The following is a 25,529-nucleotide window of genomic DNA, read 5'->3' as shown; positions in this document are numbered from 1 at the left end:
AAGTATGGACATTTCATGCTTGCATATTCGTTCTCGAAAAAAAAATAATTAGTGTAAGAAACCAGGTAAGAAGAACAATAAGATAAGAAATAAAATAAGATATTAATATTCTGTATATTAATAATAGCAAACTCTACTTAATTGATTATAAATAATTATTATATAATTAAATTATTTATGAGTATAATTAAATATTTTTAATGAAATATTTAATTTAAGAAATAATACATTTTTATTCAAAAATCTCACTTTTATAAATATAATATAATTTTATAAGAATTTTTTTTTGTACTGTATGTTTGTACGAAATAGGATATATGATATTTTAATTATATATAATCACACTTTGTCAAACTTTGAAAAAAATTGTGAACAACAACACAACATGTAATATTATTTAACTTGTGTTATGTAATTGTAAATTATCACTGTGATTATATTAATAATAGCAATACATGAATGATTGTTTTATATCTATTGCATGTTATGCAAATTATAATAATATTATTTGAAATATGTACTGAACCACATATAGTACAATGTAGTATTGTCTACATTTCATTTGACTGCTGTAACTTAGCCATATTTGTTCGTTCCGCGTGACCGGAAACGTTTATAATTCATTTTTTATTTGTCTATCTCAGTACACGTATGAAAATTGCACATGGTTGTGTTCTTACAAAGATAAGTGAAAAGAAAATGTTCACTCGAACATTTGAGAATGGTTAAGACTCATATATTTTGCTAAGTGTTTTCAAGATATTTAAGTTTTTTTTTAAGCCATGGCTTCCAGAATTTTTGTTTTGATTTCGAAATTGAAGTAATATTAGTTTTTTTTATTTACGAGGAACATATTAAAATTATTAATACTAATAATAATTACGAATCTTTTCTTTTATGGAGCACAATTAATACCATGAGATGACATCCGAAAACTACAGAATTTAATGCATAAGTGTTTTGTTATAATACTTCAGCTTTTTCATAAATATGAGGATTCTGCTCGGGAAAAATAAACATTCAATTTCACAAAGATGCTGATTCTACATTACGAGTTTGACACTGACAGTAAATATATAATTCAGTAGAAAACAAAGGGTGAGTTTTCTTCGCTTTCAAAACCCATTTTAATCGGTGCTTTTATCTCTCTTTGGTTACTCTCAGAATTCATATTAGCTGTGCGACAACCTGCAAGAAATGAGAAGTTCTTGAAAATTAACATATTATAATAAATAAAGAAATTTCATATTGGTGGTGCTCATAAAATGAACATTGTTTTAAGCAGCATTTTATTGTACTATAAATATTATATTATATTATATTATATTATATTATATTATATTATATTATATTATATTATATTATATTATATTATATTATATTATATTATATTATATTATATTATATTATATTATATTATATTATATTATATTATCCGCAAATGTTTTCTATACCAGAGAGTTATGAAACATTAGATGATGACCTGGTAATGTAAAACATATGAACAGTTATAGCACATTAAAAATCTAATGTGCAATACGTATGGCAACTGCAAAAGTTGCCATACGTATCTCATAGTAGTAACGACAGCAACAAACGCTAACAAAAATAACAACAAAAAAACAAAATACACACAAACACGCTCAAAATATTTAATTATTTAAATAAAGTTCTTTTATAAATCTTATTTAAAATAAACAAAATTAATAATGAATGAATGAACAAAATGAATAATGAACGAATGAACAAAATGAATAAAAATTAATTATTTATAGCTACAAACGAAATTAAACTAATATTATTATTAAAATTACTAAATGTAATGTGATAATATTACTTTATAATATATGAAAATATAATGTAATAAAAATATTATTATTATTAAAATTTATGTAAATAATTAATTTTTTTTGTACTGTATGTTTGTACAAAATAGGATATATGATATTTTAATTGTATATAATCATACTTTGTCAAACTTTGAAAAAAATTGTGAACAGCAACACAACATCTAATATTATTTAACTTGTGTTATATAATTGTAAATTATCACTGTGATTATATTAATAATAGCAATACATGAATGATTGTTTTATATCTATTGCATGTTATGCAAAGTATAATAATATTATTTGAAATATATACTGAACCACATATAGTACAATGTAGTATTGTCTATATTTTATAGGGTTTATGCATGTAATTACGCGTAATTTATTTGAGAGGTTATTATTATTATTATTACTTTAAAAATTATTATGTACTTGAAAGTACCTGTATGGACATGTGGATGTGTGTATATATCTATATATATATTGAAAAAAAATTATTGATATTCTTTTAAATATATCAATAATATTTATTGTAACAATAGTTTATAATATAATATCAAGTTTTATTTGCTTAAGGTGTATAAGCAAATTTTTTGAAAAAAGTTTGAAAAATATTATTATTAGAAAAAAATGTAATACACCTTTTTTATTAGTATATGAGAAGTGTCTAATTTTTGCATTTGATTCATCGATAATCAGTGCTCTTACCAAAGGTAAGAGCACTGATTCAAAACTCATCGATAAATCAGTGCTCTTACCAAAGGTAAGAGCACTGATTCAAAACACAGTAAGCTTTTTGTTTCTTTTTTTTTTGAACTTTAGATAGATACTTCACATTGATAGTAATGGAAAAACAGCTAAATGAGACAATGTTTGAGGAGATATATAGAGAATTTATAAGACTAGGTGAACTACTTAACATCAATTGGTCGGGAAAAGTGAAACTTTGCGATACGTTTCTCCCGGAAAGAGTCATAGACGTTGTCGCAGAGGATCAGTTAGAATCGGTGCCTTCTACTCCTTCAGACTTTGTAGAAGTGCGTGCACGCAAAAAGCGAAGAACAACAGAAGAACCACACAATGACAATACTGAAATGGAACAGGATTCTCAGGGTTAGGACGCCGCTATTTCTCCCAAAGAAAAGGTGTCTCCGATCATCCTTAGAGAAAAGCAGAAATGGGCAGCTTTAAGATCCACAATGTCCAATCTGCACATTCGCTTCATTAAGGCCAAAAACACGGATGAAGGCATAAATATCCAGCCAGCAACAGTGACAGACTATAGAAGGTTGACCGAAGAACCGGACGACAGAGGCATCCAGTATCATACCTTTGCGCTCAGCTCGGAAAAAAATTTAAAAGTGGTCCTTCGTGGTGTCTGTAAAGACATTGACACAGTAGAAATAGCTGTTGACCTTAATTGTCAGGATCTGCCTCCAGTCAAGGTCAGCAGAATGTACAAAGCAGGCAAGACTCCCATGTCATTAGTCCTAGTAGAGATTCATAAAATTTACAAAAATATCTACAACCTAAAAACAGTCTGTGGACTCATCGTCACACCAGAACCACTCCGGAAAAGATCATCTTCTGGGCAGTGCCACAGGTGCCAGAAGTTTGGCCATGCCCAAAATCCATGTAGAGCAGAATATAGATGTTTGAAATGTGGGGACAGTCACCCTACCAATACCTGCACTAAGCCGAGGACCACCTCGGCCAAATGTGCCAACTGCGGTGGCCCTCATCCTGCGAACTACAAAGGATGTACTCAGCACCCAAAGAACAGACGGATGGAGGCGGTCAATCAGCCCTCCTCCTACAGTACAAGAACACCAGAGGCCCAGGCATCAAAACCGGAGACTCAGCGGCCACAGTCGGAGACCTCCAAAAATAGAGACACCCAAAGGCAAACAAGAAGTTATGCCGATGTGACCCGCACAAATAGACCAATATCAGAACAAAATCAACCAACAGCACCTAAAACTCTAACAGCTGTTATTACGACCTCACTAGCAAACATGCTACAAAATTTCAGCCTATCAAACCCTACTGAAACTTCCACTAAAAAATTTCGTGAAACGCAGGTCATCCTCACAGCTCTCATAAATGAATAGTAACAAACTCACTCCAGCATCTCTTCAGATCGTTGCTTGGAATGCAAATGGCCTCAAAAACAAAATTCTGGAACTCCGAAATTTCACATATAGGTATCAACCAGATGTTATATTAATCAGTGAAACTCATTTAAGACCCTCAGACAATCCTACAATAAGGGGCTATCACCTATACAGAAATGACAGACTACTCTACAGAGGCGGCGGCACTGCCATCTTCATTAAAAACTACATTAAGCACCACTCTGTGAGCATTCCTTCAACCACTAACCTTGAGATCACAGGCGTGGAAGTAGTCACCGGTTCTGCTGGCAGATTGAAAATCTACTCAGCTTACAACGCTCCCGAAAAATCTTTACTACACTCTGACCTAAATGCCATCTTATGTGTCAGAGAGCCGACCATTATAGCCGGGGATCTGAACTCCAAGTACCCTGCATGGAATTTCAGATCCACCAACAAGAACGGTTGCATCCTTTCCAATTACTTAGGATCAAGCAACGCTGTCGTGGCAGGCCCCACCGAAACAACTCATCTCAGTACGTTTGGCACTGCTGATATCCTGGATATAGCTATCCTGCAGGATATCAAACTTGAATACAGCATTATATCCATGGATGAACTATCATCCGATCACAACCTAATTCTACTACAGCTAGGAAAACAAGAATACCTGTCTTCTCCTTCTCACTCCTACATAATATGGGAAAGTCTATCACTAGCACTGAAGGATTATATTGGACCTGTTCCTCACATATACACAAAAGAAGAAGAAGAAACTGCAGTTAAAAATCTCACACAACAAATTAATTCTGCTCTAACGGTAGCTACCTCCTACAAATCTGCCCGCAAGCCAGATTGTTTGCCTCAAGACATCATGAACTTGATCAGAGACAAAAACAGAGCTAGGAAAAGATTCCGTAACACGTGTGCACCACAAGATAAAACAAATCTAAACAGATTAAATGGTGCAGTAAGAGATGCACTCAAGGCTCATAGAGACCAAATATGGGAAGAAACGTTAGCATCCATTTCACATACTGATCACTCCATCTGGGGACTACTGAAAAAACAAAGAGAGATCCCTTCCCCCAATCTTCTCTGACCAGGGCCTTGCTCACACAGATGTAGACAAAGCAGAAGTTATAGCATACAATTTGGAGGAGCAATGCAGGCCTTTATGAAAACCTTGACTTTGACCACATATATAAGATTCACAGCAAGGTCAGACACTCACTCAAACTTCCTATCACCAGCACCGACCATATTGCACCAACATCACCTGCTGAGATATATGACATTATTAAAAAATTAAAGAACAAAAAAGCTCTTAGGCCAGACGGAATTACTAATCGCGTGATCAAACTTCTGCCCCGAAAAGCAATAGTGCACCTGACCAGTATAATAAATGCAATTTTGAAATTTCACTATTTTCCTTCCTCCTGGAAACTGGCTGATGCAATTCCTATACATAAGCCAGGCAAAGACCCACACCTACCGCAAAATTATCGTCCAATCAGTCTCATCTCCAATCTGGGTAAGGTTGCGGAAATGGTCATCCTCTCACGACTCCAAACCTTAGTAAATGACCTAAACATCTTCCCTAAAGAACAGTTTGGTTTTCGGCAACACCATAGTACTACTCAGCTAATCCACAGAATTGTCGAATACATCACCACCAGCTATAACGGGCGCCAGTGCACAGAAGCTGTTTTCCTAGACCTATCCAAAGCATTTGACAAAATCTGGCATTTTGGACTCCTCCACAAACTTATCTCAGCCGGTACCTCACTAAAATGGTTCATCTAATCCACTCATATCTTCAGAATAGATCAATGCAAGTTAAAATCAACGGTTCTACATCGTCCCAGCGCCATATCCTTGCTGGAGTGCCGCAGGGATCTCTACTGGCTCCATTGCTGTTTTCCGAATACATGTCAGACATCCCGCACAATCCGATGACTTCCATTTTGGCCCTGTATGCGGACGATACGGCAATACTAACTATATCTCTACGACCCCATTTCATTACCAGAAAGCTTCTAGAAAACCTTCTAAAGCTGGATGGTTGGTTCACCAAGTGGAGATTGGAAGTCAACCCTCAGAAAAGCTTAGCCATTCGTTTCTCGAAAAGGCCAATATCTCCTGCAGGAGATCTGTTACTATTCAATACTAAAATTCCCTGGAAGACAGAAACACATTACCTGGGTGTAATTCTCGACAAAAAGCTATCTTTCAACCAACACATCAAGTGTACGTGCACAAAGGCATCTAAAGCCATAGCTCAGATCTATCCGCTAATTAATAGAAATAGCAAGCTCTGCAACAGAATCAAATTGCGACTATACCAGATGACGATTCGTCCTATAATCACCTATGCCTCTGCAGCCTGGAGCCACACCTCTAATACTAACATTATCAAAATACAACGAGTACAGAACAAGTGCTTGAGAATGATTCTGAACGCCCCATGGTATGTTAGAAACAATCAACTTCATAGAGATACAAATATTTCCTATATTTTCTCTTTTCAACAATCCTTAGCATCCAAGTTTTTCCTAAAGACGTCCACACACCCCAACGATTTGGTTCAGCAAGCTGCAGCATACGAGGCAACGGGCATATTCAAACATAGAAGACCAAAAGCTATATTAGCCTCCTATAGCGATGCATAATCTCCATGCCCATTCAGGGTGAGCAAACTGCTCATAAATTTTACCCTCACTGTAACTACAACAGATAACGGGGAATATGAAAAGCATCTTGCTTCACCCTTAAAGACAAAAATGTCAATTGTCGGTTATTAGAATCGACCGTGAGATGCGGTGATTAATACCCTTGGAGGGTAATGGATGGCAATGCTGTAGCCAGTGAAGTTTTAACTGAGGCTCGGCTATTGCTGTTACCCTCCTGCCATGATCAGAGCTTTAATGGCTCAATAACACCTTATCGCTACACTGTCCTCTACAGATATAACGGGGTAGATGAAAAGCATTCTTGCTTCGCCCCTTTAAGCCAGTCCTTATAAGGACTATTATTTTTATGATTAACAAAATAAATTTAATAATAACAATTAATAATACTTTATAAATTATACTATTTTATAGTGATAATTAAAGTAGTAATAGTTTATAGATTATATACATGAAAAAATTATTATATATTTTGGGCCAGACTAAACTGACCCTAAGAAAAGCGTTGCGCCCGGTAAACAAACATGATCGCTAGTGCACTTGCCTCATACATGCCCTGTGATATATAAAATATTCATATAATTTATATACACGAAAAAAAAATTATTATATTATTATTCTTACCCTTGTCAAAGATGTAACAGTGATATTTATCATGGTGAAAGATTATTTTGCCTTATCTAAGACCCCACCGTCCGCTCGTTTGGAAACCTAAAGTTGCTTAAAGAAATATGATGCTTGGTCTCTAGAGCAGTAGGGATTCCAGATGATCAAAAGCTTAGACCACACTGTAGTAATGTAAGAAAGGTTTCCTACCTTTTATGGGTAGGAGTGGTTAAAAATGATTGTATATGCCAAAATTATAGCAGTGCATACAGTATAGTAGCATCCAGGGGCAGCTCGTCTATAGGGGCCGAGCCCCGCCTATATTTGTATAACTAGCCCAATAATTGTAGTTTTAGAAAATATGTTTCTTGTAATTATTATTTTTTGATCTTTTTCCAACACGTTTTATTTGTTAATAAAAAAATTACTGTAGTATTTTGTGGCAATATTGTATAATGCAACTTAGTACGGTCTCTTGGGCCAGCCACGGCTGTCCCTATTTTATACGTGTAGAACACAGGGCATGTATGAGGCAAGTGCACTAGCGATCGTGTTTGTTTACCGGGCGCAACGCTTATCTTGAGGCCAGTTTAGTCTGGACCAGCCACTTTCGTTTGTACGTAAATAGCCGGCGATTCTTTCATTGTCTTATTATTTATTCTCGTCGTTCATCTGTTTTATTGTTTTTCAGTTTTAATTATTGTTGTCGTTTTTTGTTATAATTTATTTTAAAGTTTAAATTTTTATTACGTCCATAAACAATACATTTTAACTATGAACAAAATCGATAGTTTATTGGAAAAACGTTTCTCGTTATTTCTCGGACGTTTCGATATTGATTTGGAAAATAAATAATAGAAATAATAACTTTTTTTGTTTTAACACTTGAAAAATGAAAACATTTTGCAGGGCGGCCAGCTGGAGTCGAACCAGCGTCTTTGGATTTCCGGTTCGTTGCTCTAGTCTGCTGAGTTTCTTCTTCTTCCTTTTTTTTTTTCCTAGTCCGTTTGAGCAATTCCCGCAACTGCAAATATTTCGAGTTTTCATGTTATTAATACGTTGAGCCCGTATATGTTACGTCCTATCAATTAAAAAAAAAAATAATAGCTCACTGCATCAGATTCTGACTAAACATTATTGTAACAGAAATAATAACTAATAAATCAATAATAGAACCCACTATAAAAATATAAAAAAATTAAGTTGTTTTTGGCCCCTGGCCCCACCTGTTTCTATTGTCACCAGCTGCCACTGATAGCATCCATCAAATAAATAGCTGCATCACCATTTTAATTGTTTTTTTTTTTAGGGGGAGGGATATTTACATATTTTTATTATGCAATGTGGTACTTAAATGAGCGGAGAAATAGCAATTTACTTTATATTAAGATTTCTGAAACTTAACAAAGCGTATTTAGGTGATGGAGCTACCCGTAGTAATTTAATTTTTTTATTTTTTTTGTGATAGAAATTGTTCAAATGATTCAACTCCCCGCATCCCAAATTTGGGAAGTCTTCGATACCAAAGTGAAAATTTGCTTTGAATGAACATACAAGCGCTATTTATCCGGTTCACTTTATTCAGTAAATCTCTGTTAATTACTATGTTTTGACAGTTTTACAGATATTTTCTCCAATAGCTGCAGCCCATCTAATGTGGATATTTTTGCAAGGCTTATCTGAAAGAAATGCTGTGTTGGAGGACAATAAAAAAAAAAAAGCACAGCAAATCCGATAATCCCCTACGGTTGACTAATGTATCAACAATCTCACTCCACAATCAAGCAGAAAGCCTGTAATTTAATTCGTTTTATATGGCTACAGACCGATTCTAATAGGACAACACTCAGAGAGAAAGATTATTATGTCATTGGATACGTCTTGTATTCAACACGGCTGCCTGATCAAAGCATGGTTTATGTCTGGTGCACAGACACGTTCACGTTAGATATACTATGCTGGTTCTCTTAGAAAAACAGATTTTTAAGAGTTAATAAATAGTAATGATTACACCGACATTGAGGTAATGATATTTTATTTAGAGGTACTGAATCCAAATTTACAATCTAAAAAAATTATAACAGGTAAAGATTTTTAGTTGTTTTATATCAAGGAATACTATAAAAACAATATAGGTTGGAGTTTCGATTTCAGATCAGACGCCTTTCGATCTCTCTTTTCCCATTACGGATTTTTTAAATATCTTTATTTTTCACGTGATTTTGGATTTTATTTCATTTGCTCACTTAATATTTCTCAGAACTGTCACACACCTGTAGATTCTGGTCTCTTCGTTTAAGTGTTGTTTACGAACCCAGCTATCAGACTATTCTAGTTTTACTACTACTTCTGTTTTCTATGTCCACATCTTCACTAAAATTTTAACTAATTAATTGAAATGTTTTACATATTTTGTCACTTTTATCAGTTGATATTTACAGAGATTTACTGTTGCTAATTTTCACATTAGGAGTGAATGTATTTAAGAGGATAACATCATCTGCATAAATTAAACAGCTAAGTTTTAATTTTTCAATTTTACATCACACCATTTTTCAATTATTCCAAGTGGTAGCTAATGACTTAAATATATTCAAGATATATTGTTTAGTTTCCCAAGTAATAAAATTTTAAAAGAAAACATCTTCTCAGTAGATTCTACACAACTTACCAAACGAAATAGTGCAGAAGTAGTCCAATGTAATACATTTATTTAGCAGATATTTCGGATTTCATCGTGTCCATGGCCGCATTGCGAAGTAGTAGTTCCATAACCTTACTGTCTAGGAGAGCCCGAATCCTACTGGATAAAATTGATGTGATGAGCAAGAGTTTTTTGAATACATATTTGTTTTGAGTACTCAAGTATTTTTAATTAATTAAGAATTAATCACACAGTAAGGTCGTGATGATTTTTGATAATGCCTCATAAGGATATTGATAGAAATGCTTACTAGTAACTGAAGCCTAACGAAACACAACAAAAAAGGACGTTTCGATGAATTTCATGCATACAAAATTTCTTTAGAGCAGAAAATATTTCCTGCTCGAACAAAGGCAAATTCTACTAGGACAGAACCGATAAAAATCCTGAGACACACTAACTGTTAATAGCTTCGCCAAAGTTAAAAAAAAAGAAGCCTGAATTAGCTTAAGGAAAATGTTTGAGTAGTTATTGGTCTCAGTTTACAACAACTGTCCCCCAGCGATGCTAGTGCACACTGAGACTGGGACAAATATTTGCCAAACACCTACTGTCACTCTTCCTAAGTATTGTACAAACCATAAGTAATAAAATAATTATGATATTTTATATCTGTCGATATAAAATATCTAACAGAAAAAAAGAAACAAGAAACTTTGAGACTTTGAGTTATTGACAATGAAAATTCAATAGTCACGAAAAACTCTTTACAGACACATTTGTTTATTACAATGTGTGATGTCTTTTGTGCGACAAAGCTTCAAAGTATCTATAAAAGGAAACTTTATTGATAATGGCGCCTGAACATCAGATTTTCCATTAAGCTATTCAAAGAAATGAGTGAAGTTTGTTTGCATTATGACAGTTCTTCACAAATACATAAAGATCCGTTATTTTCTAAATTCTAGAGGATAGGAGGAAACTAGCATACAGTATTATAGCTTATTTTGCAGTTTGAATTAGATGGTAGTTTTATTTATTTTTTTACAATAACGTTATCATGAATATTTTCCTTAGATAAATGCAGAATAATGCAACATTATGAGCAGAGTCTAGGTAATAAGGAACTTAAATGTTTCGGAATTATAGATCTTAACGTGAATTAAATAAAAGTAGTGACATTCATTTATATTTAATCGGGTCTTTTTTTTTCTCCACAGCAGGACCGGTAACATGCAACATTCTCATGCGCATACATATTAGAAATAAACAATCCGTGTTGAAAATGAAATTCATCCAGACATTAACATTAACATTTCTGGCTAGATGGGTGAAGCAAAATTGCTTTTCATATTCCCCTTTGTCTTGTGATGAAAGAACTTTGAATGAAGTGTTTGTGAGCTATATGCTCGCCCACTGAGGGCAGTGAAGTTAGCTGTGTTCAGCTGAACTTAAGATAGACTTTGGTCTTTTATATTTGTTGATTTCTGCTTCATTATATTCCGAGGCTTCCTTGATTAACGGGTTTGGATGGTTACTTGTCTTGGTAAAGAACTTCTCAGCTAGATTTAGGAGAAAGGAAGAGATATAAGGGATATTAACTTCTCTATGGATCTGGGTGTTTCTTATAAACCAAGGGGCATCCAGAATCATTCTCAGGCATTTATTCTGTAATCTCTGAAGTTTTAGAATGTTTGAATTCGCGGTTCCACGCTGGGGATGCGTAAGTGATCACCGGTCGAATTACCATCTTGTAAATTGTTAATTTTGTTTGCGTGTCCAGTTTACTTTTTCTGTTGATCATAGGGTAGAGCTGTGTTAAGACTTTGGATGTCTTTGAGGTAATGTAACTAATATGTTTGCTGAATAGGAGTTTACTATCCAGAATCACTCCAAAATATTTAACTTCAGTCTGCCATGGAATCTTTACTCCCAATAAATAAATATCCTCCATGGTATGGATTTTCTTTCTAGTAAACAATATAGCTGAGCTTTTCTGGGGGTTACCTTGAATCCTTCAGTCTGCCATCCACTTTTCTAAAATGTGTATGCTGGTTTGGAGTCTTTTAGTCGCCAGTTTTGAGCTCAGTGATCTTGCCATCAGTGCAGTATCATCTGCATATAATGCAGTGAATGTTGTTCTTGGGTTCAGAGGGATGTCCGCCACATAGATTGAGAACAGGAGAGGAGCCAGAAGGAATCCCTGAGGTACGCCTGCTAAGATCCTGCGTCTGGTCGTAACCGTTTCTCCGACCCTGACCTGCATATATCTGTCTTTCAGGTAAGAATGTATTATTTTTATTAACTTGACTGGCAAGTTAAATTTAATCAGTTTGTAGAGAAGGCCTTAATGCCATACTTTATCAAACGCCTTCTCTGTGTCGATGAAGATGGCAGATGTGTTGAGTCTCCAGTTAAAGCCTTTTGTAATGCTTTCTACCAGCCGGTGCACTTGTTGAGCTGTACTATGAGCCTTACGGAAGCCGAACTGTTCATTAGGCAAAATTCCTAACTTATCTGTTTCTGCTTCAAGTCTTGAGAGGATCACTTTCTCTGTCACCTTTCCGAGGCTGGACAATAAGCTTATGGGTCTGTAGCTTTCGGGAAAGTGAGGATGTTTACCTGGCTTCTTCAGTGGAATGATAGTGGCTGTTTTCCATGTAGTAGGGAAATGCTGGAATCTAAAGATGGCATTTGTAATGTTGACGAGATGGACTTTCTTGGAAGTAGTTTTACTATTCTGTTGGTTATGCCATCTCCGGTCCTGGAGCTTTTTTACTGTTTAGATGGGAGATGATATTTATCATTTCTGCCGGATTTGTAGGAGTGATATGTTCGGAGTTAACAGTGTTCTGACTTAAGGTTGTCCTAACATGACGATGAATCTTGTACATAAGGTTGATATTTAGATTTCTTTGAGATGCATTGCACTGAGATTCTAGGTTACCTACTAGTGCTTCGGCTTTCTCTTCATCTTTGTGAACTGTCCCTTTCTTGGTTTGTATAGGGGGTATGAGTTGCATTTTGGTGCGGATCGCTCTTAAGAATTTCCATACAGAAGATATTCAGTGTTGATGTTAGCCAATTTGGTTTCCCATTGATGGTTTCTGTGTTTTTGAAGAGCTTCCCAGACCTGCCTGTTTAGATTGTTCAATACTGTTTTATCTTGTGGGGCTCTGGTATTGTGGTATCTCTTTCTGGCTCTATTTTTTGCTCTGATAAGCTCCATGATTTCTTCAGGGATACGGGTGGTTGGGTGGAAGACAGTGAATTGTCTGACTGATTCTATTGCTTCTTGAATTTGTATGGTTAAGTTATTTATTGCTGTGTCAATCTCTTCCTTTTTACTGATATACCGGCACCGGACCGATATGATCGGAGAGAACCTTGGCTAACTTGTCCCATGGTATGAGTGTGTGCAGAGGAGAGAATTGATCTGACGAACCTAGATTAAGCACTATGGGATGGTCAGAAGATAATCCGTTAACTGATTCCAATTTGAATTGGTATCTTAAATTTTTAAAGATGATAATGTCTAGTACATCCGAGTTACCAGAACGGCTGAAGTGGGTGGGCTCGGTAGGGCCGCCCACAACAACAGAGTTGAGCATTGCAAAGTTGAAAAGTGTGTGGCCTTTGGTGTTAGTTGATGAGCTGTACCAAGCTGTGTGTTTTAGTTGAGATCTCCTGCTATTATTATGGAATCTTTCGGACTAAGTATGGAGTCCAGATCTGTTGTCAGCAGAGGAATGCTTGGAGGGTTATAAGCAGCATAGATCTTGAGACTCCCAGCATTTAAGGTATGTACCTCCACACCGGTCATCTCCAGGTTTACTGTTTTGGGCTTGTCTATTATATTATGATTCAAATAACTCTTAATATATATGGCTGTGCTTCCACCTCGTGTTCCAATTCTGTCGTTTCTGCACATAGTGTATCCACGGATGTTTGGGTTATTCGCGTCTTAGGTGTGTTTCACCAATTAAGATGATATCAGCACTGAGACAGGTTGCAAATTCTTGAAGTTCCAAAACCTTGTTCATCAATCCATTTGCATTCCATGCGATTATCTTAAGAGCTTTTGATTTGAATTTATTACTCATGACAGATGGCTGTTATAATGTTTTGAGTGCCTTGCAGGAATCTCTTTCTGGAAGATGTTGTGGGGCATGTCTTGCTGAATTCCTGCAGCATAGTGGCAAGTGAGGCTGTTAAAACGGATGTTATGTTGGAGCTTTCTAGCTCGAGAGATGTAGGAGGCTTAGTTCTTGCAGCCTCAACATATGTTTTGGTCAAGGTTGTTCCTTCCTGTGAAGTTGAAGGCGAGGTGTTTTGGACTGGAGGACAATTTGTTTGGTTGCTTAAAACGTTGTTACGTGGAGGAGCAAGATTGATGTTTGTTGATCCTCGATTTTTTGGATTGGAAAGGTATCCCTTGTAGTTGGCGGGGGTGAGGTCGTCTGCAGTTTGCACAGCATGCTGGAGTTGTGCGTGGTTTGGTGCATGTGATGGTCTGGTGTCCCTAGCCGCACTTCAAGCACCTGAAGGCTGCCTTACATAATTTTTGGGCATGATCAAACCTTTGGTATCTATGACACTGACCTGCAGATGCTCTTTTCCTAAGAGGCTCAGTTGATATCTTGAGTCCACATACTACAGTCAGTTCATAGATCTGCTTTTGTGTGTTGCTTATTTCCACCAGCACCAAAGACATTGGTCTTTTATCAGATCTGAGAATTCTACTCACTTTTACTGGGGAACAGGCCCTGTCTGGAGAGATCAGTGCTCACATCTTCAAGAGTGGTACCTTCGGCTATCCCAAGTAGAACTACCTTCAGGTTCTTTTCGCTGGGTAAAGTGAAGGTGTGATATGGGACGTTAGCATTGTCCATTAATCTGGTCATCTGTCTGTAATCCGAGACAGTAGTCGGTTGTATTTAACTCCCTCATCTGAGTTTTTGGCCCATGAGAATGAGATGTTTTGTTCTCTGAGGTCTGATGAGACCGGGATCCATTTTTCCTTATCCCTTAATATGACTGGTGGTATTTTTTCTTTAGGAACATTGAGTGTTTCTATCCCTGTTGTTTTGGGTTCTTACACTTTAGTGGAGATTTTCCTCTTCTTTTTTGACCATTTGGTACTCTGTATCTGTTTTCAAGGTATGATAACTACTGTCTTGGGATGTAGCATCTTCCATACTTGGGGAGTGTGCAAAATCTGATTGCATCAGAGTTACGAGCTCTTCGCTTATGTCATCCATATTGTCCTCTGTGACTGCTGTGGGTGGGAATGTGTCAAAGAGCTTGACTTTTCCTGGCCAATTATCACTCAGCAGCTTTCGTAGTCTGAGGAATTCCATGTATAATTCCTCGAATTTGGTCTCATTCAGAAGTTTTGCCATTACAATAATTTAAAATGTGTTAAGACACAGATGGAGAAAGAGTAGAGATTTCTCTGGTGTCCCGAGCAGGTAAAGTGGACTTTCCTGTGGACTTTTGAGGGTCCACTAGCAAATCCCGTAGACACTCTTAGGTGTCTATCAGCAATAAAATGTCACTATAAGAAACAATAGCGATAATAGCGGCAGTAGGCCTAACGTATCGCCCTTGTAATTACAAATGACTTACCTGGATAAACCACTATGGAAAATAAAGTGTCTGTTTATGGTAGCAAGCAATTAACTACTGTTACTAATGAATAAGCATAAATAAATCAAATTCACAATTCACCATCAATAATACACGATACAAAACACTAACACACGAGCCGCCATCTTGTTCAGTTCTCTAAATTCATCCAGACTTTATCACTTTTGGATCTCAAGTTTATTTATTTGCTCTTACAAATGGTGTATGAAGCTACTTCTAAAGAACAAAAATATTATAGTGGTATATAAATCATAAAGGTTATTTTAATAATACTTTTAAATTTTAACTTTTTCTATTAAACGAAATGGTCTTCTGTTAACATATATATTGTAATAAAATGCTAGAGTATTGGAAATACATATTACTATGCTTGTTCGAAGAGAACCAGCACTGAAAAATAAAACTAAATATAAAGAAAAGTCTTCAACAAGTTTGAAATGCATGTAGCTTTAGGGATGGCAACGAAGAATTCTTATCTTTTGTATTTTCTCTATTGAATTCCTGGTCATACGAATTCAATGCCGAGGTAAAACCACAACTGCGCAAAAGTCAAATTTGAAGGCTATTTGTCGTTCGCCCACCCGCCTGAACAAATATAAATAAATTTCCCAGACGCTAAGTTATGTGTTCTCTAAGGCTTATCATAAAGTAATGACATTCTTCTCGTTCAATGTTATCTGTTTAACCGGAAAGCATTGGAATCTCCAAGGGATCCAATTCAAAATTATACATTGTTGACTTGCAGCCAAAGCAAACCAGCGACGTGACAGAGCACTTATTGTCCAGAAATAATTCTGTTAGGCCCTATTTGATCATGTCTTAAGGTTTTGCTAATCTATTACCCAGTAGGGATGTGTGGTGCGGATTTGTTAGATTCCGTTTGCAAACAATGTGAATACAACTGTCCATTTAACGAAAAGGTCGACATAGGTTGACATTATTAATGCCTAAGGATGAGTAGTTTTGATTACTCATAGTTATTCGAATCCCTTAGCAACTAGTTGTTATCTATGGAAAAGGCAACTTGAATTTTAACAAGAGCATTTTTTTCTTAGTGCTGAAAGCGAAACAAAAAAGAAAAAAATCTTAAAATATGTCAAGTATAGAGAGGATTGTAAGGGTTCTTGTTTATAATTTATTCTTTTCAGACGATAGATTTAAAAAAAAATGAACAGTCTTAAGACGTGTAAAATAAAGAGAATATTTAAATGTAAAAGATAAAAACGATTGTAAATGTGTAAAATATATAGAGAAGATTGTAAATGATTGAAATTAAGAGAGATTGTAACTAAGAACTTGTTGATAATTTATACATTCTAAGCATGTCTTAAAATCTGAATGTTTTGTTAATGTTAGAAGTTTATCTCATAATTTTTTTGTTCTGTAATAACAAGCACGTAAGCTGGCATAATTTAGGAAACATTAAACTCGCTTAAAATAACGAAATTAAACATCTGCACCATAATTAAACACCATTCATTTTAAGTAAAAGAAAAAAAGATTGTTTGCTCAGAAACTAAAATTAAAATTCGTGAGCGAAAAAAACATTTGCCATTTAGACTAAACTTAGCACTAAATATGAAAGAGATTGCACTCGGTTTAATAAGGAAGACATTTCAATGTGCTCCCCAAGAGAAATTCTAAGAGTTCTCTCCATCCAGCAACATTTGTCGTACGTAACTCATCACTGTCGTATCATAGTCAACAAGAAAGACACATAAATAAAATATGAAGAAATCATCGTATGCATTTGTGAAACAGTTTCTACATTCCTTTGATATGCAAACGAGTTTCGTATTTTAGTATCAATAGTTTTGAAAAAATAAAAAAAAAATCTTCGGAATCTTAAGTACAAAAGAAAAGTTTGAGATGTTGGTGTCTTATAAGAAAAGGAGATATCTGCATTTTTATTCGAAAATTCTCCGAATATCTTACTCCCGAAGTATACAGAAATATCTTAAGAGTTGGTTTTGTTTCTTTAAGACGTTATTTCCCATCTTATACGATGGAAAAACATTTAGAAGCGATTTCCGGATGGCAGATAGAAGTGGAGATGATGTCGTATAACTTCCTTTCTTCCGGAAATTTTTCCGCCTACGATTACTCGGGTGTGTTGCGTGTTAATCCGTGTTCGTAATTGGGAATCGCGTTACTTTCTCGAAAGGACTCGCTAATAGTCGACTCCTAGCGAGGTAATGAGGAGAAGACGCCGCTAATGAAGAAGGCGAGAAAAAATATAAAAAAAACACTCGAAAATGTCAAACAGAAACAGATGAATTATTATTCCACTGAATGAGAAACTTGTTTTCTTACGATGGATTTTTTCCCCCAGGAAGCGAACGCCATTAGAAAAGCATATGGCCGCTTCTTATATAAGTTATGAAAATATTGAAATTACGTAACATTTCTGCAGTTTCAGTTTTTGTTTAGGTTTATACACTCAAATACATTTCAAGTTCATTTTGTTAATAAGTACATAATAATAATATACATGATTTGTTTTAATTATGAGGTAACTATGACAATTATTCATCAATATTAAGATAACAAATTATGAAACACGAATTATGAAAAACAATAAATTTTATCAAATATATACACACACACACACACACATATTTCGATCTAAAACTTAGATATCTTCAGCGAGACACAAGCCGCGTGCTACAAGCACGTGACTAGTATTTCGGTATCGCGTTCATGAAATCTATTGTTATTTGAATATTAACAATATTTATTATTGTTAATATTCAAATTAACAATAATAAATTGTTAATTTATTATTGTTATTGAAATAATAAATTTCAATTATTATTGAAATTTATTATTTCAATAATAATTAATTATTATTGAAATAATATTTTTCAATTATTATTGAAATAATAAATAATAATTAATTATTATTGAAATAATAAATAATAATTAATTATTATTGAAATAATAATTAATTATTATTTCAATAATAATAATTAATTATTATTATTGAAATAATAATAACTTTGTTATAATAATAATAATAACAAATATTCCATATTTTTCATAAATTTTCTTCGAATATGGTTTTTCGAAGTTGGTTTTCTATGGGAAAGTGTCACTTAAAATTAAAAGTTGATCTATCATCATATCATCAACATATGATGTGATAAATGAACATTTATATTATTATAAACGCTCATTTATATTATTATATATTCATATATATTATTATTTATATTTATATAGATGATTAATATTTATCATGTTGATCATCTGTTATTAGATAAATGATACGTTACATTAGCATTACTTATAGCCATTATGATCTTTGTTATAATAATTATTGTGCATTATCGTGTTTATATGAACTATTTTATATTGCCATAAGTCTTATTAATCTTACCTGGGGATATCGTGACTTGCGATGTCCTCCTGTGAAGAATACATTGAACTGAAAACAAAAAGAAAAGAAAAGAGTAGGGATGCATAAATCCAATTTTTACATTGAAACAACTAAATATTCTACCAAAACGAAAACAAAAATCTGTTATCGAACTTAAAGGTGATTTCAAATTTTGATTTCAAACAACAGATCGATAATAATTCAACGAATTATTATCGATCTGTTGTTTGTGAATCTCCAATCATTAACTGGACATTGGCAAATATTCATTATCAGAATAGCTTTTGACGTGTGTATGGTATTAGATAGTTTATTTATCGGCATTTTTGATGTATCATTTTTTTCATTGTTTCAAAATCATTTTGCCATCCAAATTTAAAACCAAAATTGACCAGGAAAAGTTCAATCAAGATTTTAGCACCAACTTTTTTTTTTGTGTGTGTGTGTGTGAAATTTATCTATTCCGAGTTCGAAGTGTTATGCGTTCAAGATGATCAGTGAAAGAGAACAATCTCGCGTGTGTGTGTTCTTTTGCATTAGTCTAAAACTCATCTAATTACTGTAGTTTAAATACAACAAAGAAATTTAAATTTAATATACAACAAAGAGAAACTAAAACGAGTATATCATTAATCTTTTGTATAAATCACTTACATTTTTAGCTTCCTTTGGAGATTAAAATGTTAATTATATTTTTCGGTCAAGTGTGCACAGGATAACTAACTGGACTAACGAGTTGATGAATTAGACGTTCTCTTGGCTGTAAATTCTCAGGTGTAAATGAATGTTTCAGAATGATTAGATGTGCGAGGCGTTTCTTACGAAAGAATAGACAATTTATTAAATTGTCTATTATTTATTAAATTATGTATTAATTATAATTATTATATATATATATATATTATTTATTAAATTGAAACTGACTGTGTTTCGGATAAAAAAAGAACTCAAACTAATTCTAGAGTTCTTGATGGGATTTAGAACTAAAATTTATCAAGGGAAATAAAGTAGCAGAGAAAGGATAGATTTGCTTGTATTAAATAGGATAAAATATATTTGATTGATATAAACAAAAGAAGCATTTTTACATCTTGCGAAGGACACATATAATAAAAACTAAAGGATTATAAAAACATAAAAGAGAAGAAGGGGAAATAATAAGAAAGAATAATACGTCCTTCTTGTAAAGGAGAATATTGAAGTTCTGTATTACTTTCAGGTTTAGGAAGTTCACTTTGTCTTCTCAAATCCAGAGTTGTTTTTGTTGTTGTTATTTGGGAATACATCCGAAGCCTTTGAGGTCAGTGAAATATGTTCAATGCCTCCATATGAGACCGATTACACACCTTCACTTGAAAAGTCCTGACGAAAAGTTCTTCGTCCCAGACGGGATTCGAATCCAGATCTTTTTTAGCTAAAAGGCATCAACAATATCGCTTGACCTGCAAAAACTCTCCATTCCAAAGGAGATACTGTTGAATTTCAATTAAATTTGGCTACAGTTCCTCTTTCTCTGTGACGATAACATTCAAGGAAAAGTCTCGTGTGGACGTAAACTTCACACACCATGTTGCTCCAACCTAATAATTGATGAATGATGATTATCTTTTGCGTGTGTTAAGAGTAAAAGCTGTGAATGACGACCTTAGATTAAATGAAGTGATATATTCTATATCTATTCGTATGTAAATGGAATAGATACTAGTAGTCTTTTTGGTTGATTGCGTGCGCGCTCGCGGATGGAAGAGACGATGTCTAGGGAATACGTGACAACCACTTTGTTTGGGTGGCATGTTAACTGCATGCTTTAAAGCACCATTGTGGGAAAGACACAAAGATCCGATTTTCAAACTTAATAGTGTAATTATGAGCAAGCACGTTCACACGGATCCAATTTCGAACCGGTAGGGGTATAGCAATTGTCACACAAAAATACCGTGTTAAAAGTTTATTTTTTGAATACAACGTTGCAAAAATTTTAAAAGCATATATGTTATTATCGTTTTACTAACAAAGATCGCTAAGGACTTTTTTGCGTTTTTTCATTAATTTTATATCTTTTTATTTCTTTTTTTTTTTGACATAGTTCAAAAACCCTCCTGTAGAGACCAAACATGGAACTTTTTCAAGCTACTTCAAACCTATAATAAGCAGAAATGGTCTCTAGAACCAACAGTTTTCGGGTTCGAATCCCGTGACCTTGGTTCTAGAACGGATACGCTAACCACTCGGCCAAGTGTTCCTTTTCCAGAAAATGGGGGTTCCATTTATATCAATAAAAACCTGCTGATTATAGATAATACAGTTCGACAGCGGTTGTCATCAACAGCACTCTTCTATTGCCGTTAAAAACCGTAAAGGAAGTGAATGCCAGCGTAATTTTCCTTTGAAAACATAATTGGCAATGCTGCTATAAAAAAGAACCCTCGGTAGCCCAGTCCGAAATGAGAGCCTTCTTTGGAAACTTAGTTGAACCATTTTGATCAAATATTCAAAATTTAACCAGCACTGCCATTCCATTACCGGAATATTTATATTGCTTGTATTCTGCTGCTCATCCAATCCCTGTTTGCCAAGAATTGCTTAACCAATGGGCTGTGATTGCTCTTGAAGGTTGCCCAACTTTCTCCAGAGTTGCTTCTGTATTGCACTGATTAAAAACTATGATCACAAAAGCGATCACGATTTCGCTGTTTGGGATTGCACTGATTGCATAGCCTGAGGGAAAAAACTAAATGATCTGTACTAATATGTATTTTTTGCTGCAACTGCTATTGTGTAATCATCCACAATGATGGTTTTCTTTCTTTAATTATCTTTTTCGTTCTCTTTCTCTCCAATTTTCGCGTTTACTACCTTAATATTCTAGTTTTATGTTTTATATAACTGCAACATTTGATTATTATTATTATTATTATTATTATAGTTCAAAACACCTCACTAACATGATTTTACCACACATAGGAAAAACAACATCTTTCATTAAGAACAGTGTACATTTTATTGAGAAGGTAAAGGATATATAAATAGAACCTTCAGACATCTTGGCTAGTTTGGTAGTCAGCCTTTTTATAAATGTTCCCGAAAATGAAACAGTGAATCTCCTTGAAGATCTTTTCCACCGGATATTGTAGAACTATATAAGCATTGCATAAAAATACGTTTTATTCATGTATCAAGACAAATTTTGAGAACAAAAAGAAGGACTGGCAATGGGCTCCCCCTATCCCCAGCTTTAGCAAACCTATATATGGAAACATTTTGAAAATAATGCACTAAACAACTGTCATAAAAAACCGAAAATTCGACTTCGTTATGTAGACAATATTTTCATCATATGGCCAGGAACAACAGAGGAACTCATTGCTTTTAAAGATTATCTTAATAATCTGCACAACAACATAAAATTCACTTTGGAACAGGAAGAACATAAACAAATATCTTTCCTTGATATCCTAATAGAAATCAATGAAAAGGAAAAAAAAGCATATTATCTTTTTCCATCTATAGAAAACCCACCATCTCACGAAGATTTCTTAATGCTGCCTCACACCACCACCACCCCATGCAAAAAATAGGTTTAATAAAAATCTTAAGGGATAGAGCTTACAATATTTTCAGCACAGAAGAAAAGTGGAATGAAGAATTACATTATTTAACACAGATACTCACAAAAAATGGTTTTGAACCTAAGACAATCAAGAAAATCCTCAACACACCTCCTACAAGCATCTCAGAAAAGCAAGATTTTAAGAACGCAATTACGCTTCTATACATAAAGAATGTTACGGCCAAATTACTATACAAGCGTAACATTAAAGTAGCTTTTCCACCGCTAGAAAAAATATCAAGATTTCTACAGCTCCCAAACCTGCACATCACCCTTTAAAAAACCAGGTGTCTAAAATTTGCTGCTCCTGTGGCATCTGTTACGTAGGCCAGACGGGAAGATCAGGGGAAATTCGTATGAACGAACATAAAAAAAAAGTGCAAAAAAAAGGAGAGAACACAAATCAGGCTTAGCATCCCTCACAACTTCCACCGGCCATAATGTACTTTCACATAAAACGAACATGTCTTATATTGAAAAAAAACCGTTTCACAAAAAAATTTTAGGAAGTTGCAAATATGCTTAGAATCCCAACGCAATGCAACAAAAACCAGGGCCTAATCCGAATGCATCGATTCTGCATTCGGATTTTTTAATTTGATGAACTTAAAGTTGGTCTGCCATAACAACATCTAATGGACTATTTTGAGTAATTCCTCATTTCTTGTGTTTAAACTTTGAGTTACCTTTAACCCCTGAAGATGTAAGTCAAACGACATACGAAACTTGTCGGGTTTGTTTATCTTTATTTATCTTAATAAACATGTGGTCGCAATACCGAAATCTTTCTTTTGAAATTTATATTTTATTCGTGACATTGAACAACTACAAACACCATTGATAACTAGACGTATTCATGTGCTTAGAGAATGATGGAGGAATTATCTTAAAAAAAGTCATTACTGTCAAGGAATGGTTGTAAATATTCCCATGCCTTTTATAAGTATTTAAACCGTTACGTTTACTGCGTGAAGAATGGATACAGAAATATATTAGGACTCCACAAAATGAATTTACAATCTTAAATAGAAAGTTAAAAGAATCAAAAGAAAACTTTTTTTGATGAAGCAACTTGTGTTAGTTTACATGAAACTACCCGGATATTCTGTCTTGAAGAATTAATAAAAATGGAAAATTTGACAGGCCACATAACTCAAGTGAGTTCTTAAAATCCAATTAATTGTTTATAACGGGTTTTTAGATGTATTTTCTAGGGCAGTGTCGTTAAAAACCTTCATTCTGTTATAGAGCGTCCTGAAATATCAAACGGGCAGAAAAACACACATCAATTGACGTAATAGACTGGATTCATAGCCTTCGTTATTTCAGCCATAATTCAAAACAAAGCACGCGTCAAATATTATGCAAGTATAGATACTATTTTTAACTATATAAACCTGGGAACATAACATTAAATATTTCTTAGGATTATTAACATGTCAGTCTCGAGATCTTTAATGTATCTGATCCAAAGATCATCATTTCGTTTTGGACGAAAACCCATACCGGATATAAATATAATTTCTAATTTTGAAGTAAAAAAAAAAAGAAATGGCTATTAAAGTATTGTAAGCCATTGTTTGGTTACTTTAATGCATGCTGTTTTTACCAAGCATCGAAACTAGTTTAATAGAAATAAGAAATTTGAATATATTCCTTGAAAATAATAAACATCTTAAATGATTTAGAAACGCAACAACATACTGCTTTACATTTAAACAGATTCACTTGTGGATTTGATCGATGAACCTTTTTCTTCATTAATTACTAAGTCATAACATATATCACCTAGTAATCTACTGACAAAAATTAACACACACACACACACACACACACATACACCAACCCCGCTTATAGTCAAGTTTTGGTGTCATTATACAGACAGAAAGACTTTTCTCAATTTTTTTTTTATAAGGTAGCAATTACTTTTACCTGTCTCACTATCGAAAGATAAAATAAAGCAGGGTTTTTTCATTACATTAGCATTTTAACCAGCTTTGATTTACTATAACTGCATCAGAATAAGATAGTGCCAACCTACATAAATTACTACGTAAGCTATAAATAGTATTCTCGAAATTCTATAAACCCACAGTTTCCGATGAGTTCTGTTAACGGTAGTATTGATAGCCGATTACTCCATTGACGGTGGTGGATTATTTAAGGGAGCTCATTAGCAGCCTAAAAGCTCAGTCGTTATTACTACTAAGTTAATTAGTCATACGTTTTTGCCATTGGGCTTTTGCTAATGAATCGCATGTAAGAATCTATAATTTCAAATGGAAAGAAAGTATCTTAAAAAAATCAAAGTTGCTGGAGGATATTGGAATCACAGCTATCGATTATAGTTGTACAGTGCAAGGAAAATAAAAGACACATGAAATTGAGAATACATGTTGAAAATGTATAATCTGTCTTTATTTTATGTAGACAATATTTTTGTCTACATAAATATTTTGATAAAAATCAAAATTTTTCAATTTTTTCTAATTATTATCTAAATATTAAAATTTAAATACACATTTTTATTTATTTTTCTATTTACTAAAGAACCCCTTCAGTAAAAAAGAAACAATAGACAATATCAATTTATACAAGAAACAATCGGGCGTTATACCCCGTGTGGTGGCCGGGATAAGAATAGCGCCTGTAGCCCATGCATGTCGTAAGGGGCGATTAAAATGGGACGCATAGTTTCGGGAGTTTCGCTCTCTTAGGTTTCTTTGGAAATTTTGCTCCCGGTGAGGGGGACCATGCCGGAGAACACCCTCTCCAGAGACTCAACCTGCTCTCTCAAGGCAAACCCCCGAAATCTAAGTATCCCCTCCCTAAAGTCCGTTCTCTTATAAGCCATCCGAAGCCTTTCCATCATTACCTGAAATATCCAGGTGTTTACCAGTTATGGTGCGATTGAATATTCCTTATTTTGGACAAACTAAAAAATCTGTTGAACTGCGTATTGAGGAGCATAAGAGAATCTTCTACGAAAGGTCACATCTTCTACG

The 25,529-nt window shown here is 34.2% G+C and overlaps 1 protein-coding gene across 2 annotated transcripts in view; it reads right to left on the bottom strand.

Annotated features, from left to right (window-relative positions):
- Positions 1 to 265: 265 nt before the first annotated feature.
- LOC150093671 (uncharacterized) overlaps positions 266 to 25,529 on the bottom strand; it is a 51,078-nt gene continuing 25,814 nt past the window's right edge. The window contains exons 2-4 of one of the 2 annotated variants that reach the window (XM_090413010.1): positions 18,915 to 18,962; positions 9,914 to 10,045; positions 266 to 1,188 (exon numbers count right to left, since the gene is read on the bottom strand). In XM_090413010.1, coding sequence (XP_090269136.1) covers positions 9,952 to 10,045; positions 18,915 to 18,962 — 142 coding nt within the window. In that variant the 3' untranslated portion in view covers positions 266 to 1,188; positions 9,914 to 9,951. The remainder of the gene's footprint in view (positions 1,189 to 9,913; positions 10,046 to 18,914; positions 18,963 to 25,529) is intronic. The other variant, XM_090413011.1, reaches the window with a different exon arrangement.

Source organism: Typopeltis vanoorti, chromosome 23 (assembly GCF_054136105.1).
Source record: "Typopeltis vanoorti isolate ZY-2024b chromosome 23, IOZ_Tvanoo_1.0, whole genome shotgun sequence".
Taxonomy (NCBI): domain Eukaryota; kingdom Metazoa; phylum Arthropoda; class Arachnida; order Uropygi; family Thelyphonidae; genus Typopeltis; species Typopeltis vanoorti.
Note: the sequence above shows the minus strand (reverse complement) of the source record. Positions and strands in the feature narration are given on the sequence as shown.